At 36.6% G+C, this 6,979-nt stretch overlaps 1 protein-coding gene across 7 annotated transcripts in view; it reads right to left on the bottom strand.

The window, feature by feature from the left end:
• Positions 1-5,641, bottom strand: part of DCUN1D2 (defective in cullin neddylation 1 domain containing 2) — a 29,626-nt gene extending 23,985 nt beyond the window's left edge. Inside the window, exons 1-2 of one of the 7 annotated variants that reach the window (XM_007501241.2) lie at positions 5,313-5,641; positions 1,791-2,007 (exon numbers count right to left, since the gene is read on the bottom strand). In XM_007501241.2, the coding sequence (XP_007501303.1) occupies positions 1,791-2,007; positions 5,313-5,342 (247 nt within the window). In that variant the 5' untranslated portion in view covers positions 5,343-5,641. Of the gene's footprint in view, positions 1-1,790; positions 2,214-4,844; positions 5,089-5,191 lie in introns of those variants that run through there. The other 6 variants (XM_007501243.3, XM_056807237.1, XM_056807236.1 and 3 more) reach the window with 6 other exon arrangements.
• Positions 5,642-6,979: the final 1,338 nt, after the last annotated feature.

A 6,979-nucleotide genomic window follows, 5' to 3' on the forward strand; every position in this document is an offset into this window, starting at 1 on the left:
AGACTTGTTATTTGTACTTATTAAAAAATATTTGAAAGGCATATCAACTAGCTCTAGGAAGTGAATTCAAGGAGCAGCTAGGTGGATTAACAGATAGGCCTCGAGATGGGAGATCTTGGGTTCAGCTGTGGCCTCAGACACTTCCTAGCTGTTTGACCCTGGACAAGTCAGTTAATCCCCATTGGCCACCCCTTATAACTCTTCTGCTTTGGAACCAATAAACTAATAATGCTAAGACAGAAGGTTAAAGGTCATTAAAAATAACTCTAACAATTATGTAAATGTAGCTCCAAAAACATTTTTAAATTGTTTATTTTTTAGAGCTCCATTAAGTGCAAACCTATGATTCTATCTCAAAATGTTTTTAAGTTGTTTTTTTTTAAGGGGCATATATGTACAATACGAAGTATTTTTTTAATCATATGCAAAGAGAATAAGCAAAATTGTCAATCAGAAAAGTATTTGTTCTGGTCTAAAACATAGTTCTTACAATATAAACCACAGTTGTTTTAGTATGGGAAATACAAAGTTAAGCAAGGGAACAATTTACATGATCATTGTAACAAGGGAAAGGAAAACAACTTTGAAAGATTTCAGAACTCTGATGCAATGACCAGTGATGACTTCAGAGGCCTGATGATGAGAGATGGCTTCTTCCTCTTGGCAGAGATAAAATAGAGGGCAGGTGTGGTTTGAGTCATACATTTTTGGGCTTGTGTCAATCTATTGATTTGTTTTGTACTTGATTATACTAATTTGTTACAAGGATGTGCTTCTATTTGGGAGTGGGAAAGTGTTTGGGGAGTTAGTAGACAGTGTTAGTTAAACATAAAAAAAAGAAGCATCCAAGAAACATTAAAAAATATACTTCAGGAAGCAAAATTTTGTTCAAAATGGGACACAAATAGAACAATTTTAGTATTGTCATGTTTAAGATACACTTTTAAAACTATGTAACAGTTTACAGTTTCATATACAATTCTCTTTTATTCTTTGTATACTGAGCTGTTCATGCTAGATGAATTTTGTCAAAAAATTAAAATAAAATGTTAAGAAAAAATCCTCTCCAAAGAAATCCATTGCAATAAAAACAAAAAGGAATTTTATTTAATATTTTTGTTTCAGATGCTATCAATAAATCTTAGCATAGATATGGCAAGTTATATAGATTTTGGAAATCATTGAGCTGTTTTTGTGAAGATATAATGAATTCTTTCAAACTATTAAAAGCTCTGTCAAGGGAGAGGCATAGATAATAATTGTTATAGCCATATGTGAGCTGGAAAAGTTTTGTTCTAAACATCAATTGATTTTTAAACAATAATTAATAAAAGCAAGCAAAAAAAAAACAACCACAGACTGATTACAAATTCAAATAATTTCTTTTCAAAGTTTCTTTGTCCAATATTCAAACAGTGAGTATCAATATTAAAACCTCTTCTGAAACAATGTGCATACTTAATTCTGAATTAGTTTTATGTCTTGAATTTTTAAAAGCATCTTTAACAAGAACTGAAGAAAAAAATACTTTGTGACAAAATTATATCCAAGTCATGATTACAATAAACTATATGTCAAAGAAGAAAAAAATGCCTCTCTACTTTGAATAAACTGTTTTAGTAAAGTTGTTGAACTAAATTGGGTGTTGTGTATTGAATATTAGGAGATAAGAGGAACAATACCTTAAAAAATGGTTTTACATAATACTATATGAACTAAAAACACATCCTTATAAGAGATGCTAAAAGTTTTAGCAATGTTTATGCAAATGTTTTAAAAGCAAGTCTTACCTTTATACCTGTTATACAGTTGTTCTAACTTCTTTTTATCTACTGAATTTTTCATGGATTCTTTGTAGTACAAGTCTGGGTTCTGGAAGTAGTTGTCAGTTGCCACTTCTAGTTTCCACTCATTCTGCATTAAACAGTATATAGCAGTCTTTTCACCAGCCTGGGTAAATGTCATAAACTGACGGATCTTGTCCTTCTGAGATGATTTAAACTTATGCTTTGGGATGCAAAAGAAGCAGGAAAGCCAATGAAGCTAATCCAGAAGTTTGGTTCAGCATTCTATTACTAATGCCTATATTTTAAGTGGATTTATTTTTCTTGTATGGTGACTCAACTTTCACTTCAGAATTACAGGAAGACAAAGCCTTGTTCTTCATCAGTTAAAAAGACTGCATATTCTTCTGAAAATTGAAATGACAGCATCTATATAGTAACAAATATGTAAAATCTACCTTTTAAAATTACTTTTATCAAGAATTATCAAAAATTATTTTAATTAACCATTTTTTCACAAAATGTATTTTGATTTTCACACATTCCATTTTAGAAAGTTACTTTAAAAATGTAAAATAGGCCTATTAGAAAGATGATATTCTTAACTTAATGCAGGTATGAACATATTTTTTCTTAATGAATATCAAGCTTTCTAGTTTAAAAATATTACTGAAGTTTATTAATCTAATATTCACTGTTACAGCTGTCTTGAGGAGAAATTAATGAAAAAGAAACATTAAAGCACAAAGGTAGCTTTCTAAATAGGTTTTTAAAACACAAATGCTTCCAGAAAGTGGGCACAGAAAGAACTTATACATAGTTAAAAAAAAAAACCCAACTAATCAAACAACAATAGAGCCCATTGAGACAGGATAAGGACTTTTAAGCTAGAGTAAATAAAATTAAGTTCTTCAATGCCATAGAATTGCATTAAAATAATATATTAGAACTAGTTTTTAATATAATTAAGTTCACAACTAGTTCAAATCATGCTGATGCAGCAGCATATTTAGAAGTTGGAAGAGAGTGGGAATGGCTCACTGACCCCTTAGTTCATGGAATGTATGGGCAGTTAGGTGGCACAGTGGATAGAGCACCAGGCCTGGAGTTCAGAGAATCTGGGTTAAAATCTAACTTCAGATACTCAGAAGCTGTGTGATCCTGGACAAGTCATTTAACTCTGCCTAGCCTTTGCCTTTCTGTCTTGGAGTTGTTACTAAGACAAAGAGTAAGGGTTAAAAAACAAACAAACAATATGATCACTGAACCTGTTCAATGTACTAAAGGAATAAATAAGAACTAAGTCGTTTCTTTCAGATATTCTCTCTGGATTTTAAAAAAAATACTAAGAAATGTAAAGATATATATGTCAGGTAATTTAATTATGGCCTCTATAGAAAGTAAATATTTAGCAGCATTTATGTATATATATATTTTAAAACCCTTACCTTTTTTTTTGTTATCAATACTGTGTATTGGTTCCAAGGCAGAAGAGTGGTAAGGGCTAGGCAATGGGGGTTAAGTGACTTGCCCAGGGTCACACAGCTGGGAGGTATCTGAGGGCCACTTTTGAACTGAGGACCTCCTATCTCTGGGCCTGACTCTCAATTCACTGAGCTACCTAGCTGCCCCCTATCAACATTTTTAAAAGTGTAAGCAGATCATTTTCCACATAATGTTTTTCACTTTACTGAATTTTAGATTTAGACTTAGAGGATTTGGCTCTGCTACCTATCACCTATATGGTCTTAAATTAAATAATTTCTCAGCTTCAGTGCTCCTCACTCTGAAATGAGGAAAGCATAGAAGACTAACCTCTAAGGTTTCCCTTCCAATTCTAAATCTGTGATACTGAGATAGGAGACTCCAGTACAAAATTCTTGAAATAGTCAAGAGATTTGATCCTGGAAACAGAATTATGTAACCCTGTCCAGGCCACTTAACTTCCCAGTGCCTCAAAATTTCCCATGAATAAAATGCAAAAGTGTGTCTTCAGTAGAAATACTTAAGAACACTTAAGCCACTTAAGTACAATTGGGCATCACTGAGAATTCTCAATTCAACAAATTGAACAACTAAATTGAACTCAACCTGTTGGATCATTTTCATTAGTGATTTTTTTAAAATTAAATACACAAACTCAAAAACCACAATATGTGTATGACCTGAAAGGAGTGTCAGCATTTATTTCTTTAAAAAGCAAAGTCTACAAATGAAAAATCCTGATTTATATAGAAAATATGAATGGGAAAAATATATATGCTTTACAAACGATTCACAAGATTTTAAAATAATAAACTGTGGTTTTACAATGACCTGACTTAAAATGATCCCCTTCGCATACAACTTTTTATGACATCTATTTGCAATAAAGGCACACACACACACACACACACACACACACACACACACACACACACACACATCCCAGTGTGCAATCTCTGGAAATCGAAGGTTTACGTCATTTAAATAACTTTACTTCTCCCTGACACTTTATCTAGGTTTTTTAATTATGCTATTGCCCGGAAAATGGATCCCGTTTGTACACAGGTTTCCTTTTCTTTTTAATCACACAGGCGTCAGATTTTCCCCATTCTCCCAGAGCACTGACTTAAGATATTGGAAGCATCGAGGCCAGGATTAGCCATGAAGGCAAAGAATTTTTTTTCTTTTTGGATGGTTCTTAAAAGTCTAGAGGGTTCCAAATTTGGTAGATGAAAAGGTATTTAAATGAACCAACAAAAAGCCCGTCGTGCTCTACCTTACAATAAATTTGTGGTGGAGTTAGAATAGAATTAAGTAGATGCAATACAATTTACAATTGGGGTGGGGTGAGAGCCACCAGATACTTTCACAATGGACTCTATTGTATATGTGTATATGTACACACACACATAATATATATACATATACTATATAATCTACTATACGATCTTCTCTACCTCTCTCCTTTAACACTAAGGTGTTAAGTTTACTTACATTTACACACACACACACACACACACACACACACACACACACACACACGCCACAAAGCAGCGACCTCCCCAGACAGCTCACCTCAACGTCAAGTCAAACCCATTAAATGGACAAATTGGAGAATTAGAAAACGTCTCAACCACCGGCACTTCAAATTCCTTGGGAAAGTTCCGATCTACGCCCCCCAGGCCCAAGAGAAAAGAGACCCCAAGAGGGGAGGAGCGGGGGAGCTGTCCAACCAGCCTGGGGGGAAAACCGAAGCCCAAAAAAGGCGAAGGCAGCAGCTGGTGTCAGGTCTCCACATCCCTGGCCCGTAGGGGCACCCACCCCCTCGCCCCGCCCCGCACCTCCCCTCCTGCCAGCAGAGCGCTCCCCCCCCTCTCCCGCCCCTCCCGATGACCTTCCCTCCTCTCCTCCGCTCTCCTCACCGCTCCCGGCCGCAGCCCCAACTCCACCCTCGCCGCCGTCTCCCGAAGGAAGGGGAAGTAAGGAGATAACAGATAAGATGGAAGAAGATCCGCGGCAGGGGGCGACCCGAGGTCCACCTACCATTTTAACATCAGCGCTCAGCCCTAACATCTCCGCCCAGCCAGTCGCCGCTAGCGCCTTCCGCGCAGGCGTAGCCTCTCCCCGCCCCGCCCCCTCCCGCCAGCGGAGGCGCGGAGGCCCAGACTTCTTGGCCCAGCGGAGCCTGACGGCCCCTCTGAAAAATAGCTGGGTCACTAGTGACACATTGCTAGGAAGAGGTGAAAATGGGGGACTCAGGTTTTGGAGCCTTGGGTAGGGGCTGTGTTTTGGGGCTCTGTGGCATCTCTAGGTGTCTCCGGGATTAGAGGGGCGCCACACGAGCTCTGTGAGGAGAACTTCAGGGAATGCGAAGATCTCTAGGGAATGCGGAGATCTCTGGAGCTAGTGGAGAAAGGGGTGGGCCTGAGTGGTGTGGAACTACAATTCCCGACATGCTTCGGATCTGCTGTAGCCGAGGTGCCTGACACCCAACTGGCTGCTACAGGGACCCAAGCTAGAGGGAATCGCTTCTCCTCAAGTACCAGCTAACCAGTTTTTTGTTGTTGTTGTTGTTTTTAACTTTAGGAAGCCTTAGAGAACAGAGAAGCAACTTCAGAAACAAAGGGAAAACTATCTTAACTCCTAAAATATGGGTAATTTTGCTACTAAAGGGCATCTTATTCTTTTATGAACAGGTGTACAAATCCCCCACAAAATACCAATTTTATTCATACTCTTAAAATGTAGTTGGAGAAAAATGTTAATTTTCCCAAAATCTCATAGTTGTAAGGGACCTCAGAGAAAACCTCTGGGCAAACCTGTGGCTGAAGATTACTTTTTAAAATTCTATTTTATTTTCAGTAGCAAATTCACTTCCTTAACCTTCCCCCTCCCTCAACCATTGAGAAGGCAAGAAAATAAAAGCCATTACAAGTTATGTATAGTCATGCAAAACAGATTCCCTCATTAAACATGTCCGAAAAAAATAGAAGAAAAGAAAATATGATTTGTTCTGCATTCTTGGGTCCATCTATTTCATATTCCTATGTCTACAGGTGGATAGCAGTTTCATCATGAGCTAGTTGGAATTGTGATGTTACTGGATTATGTATTAATTACTAAATTTTTCAGAGTTCATTTTTACAACATTATGGTTATACAAATTGTTCAGGTTCTGCTCACTTCACTGCATCAGTTCATACAAATCTTCCAAGTTTTTTCTAAAAAAATTTTCCCCTTCTGATAGCACAATAGTATTCCATCACATTCATAAATCATAACTTGTTCAGCCATTCCTCAAATGATGAATATTCCCTCATTTTCCAATTTTTTTCAGTTTAGCTAAAAGGGCTGCTATATTTTTATATATGTGTGTCCTTTCCCCTCTTTCCTATTCTTTTGGGTCAAAGAATATGCACAATTTAATAACTTTGGGGGCATAATTCCAAATTCCAAAATGACTAGACCAGGTTATAGTTCCAACAATAATACCTCTTTCTCCAGGGCCCCATTAGCATTTTTTACTTTCCTTTTTGTTAACTTAGTTAATTTAAGGAGGAGATGGTGGTTTTTAAAAGTTGCATTTATTTGTATTCATCTAATTATTCGTGATATAGAGAATTATTTTATATATTTAATTGGTAGTTTGGATTTCTCTGAAAACTGCCTTTTCATATCTTGACCACTGGGAAATAAGTTCTTGTTCTTAT

Source organism: Monodelphis domestica, chromosome 8 (assembly GCF_027887165.1).
Source record: "Monodelphis domestica isolate mMonDom1 chromosome 8, mMonDom1.pri, whole genome shotgun sequence".
In the NCBI taxonomy this organism is placed as follows: Eukaryota; Metazoa; Chordata; class Mammalia; order Didelphimorphia; family Didelphidae; genus Monodelphis; species Monodelphis domestica.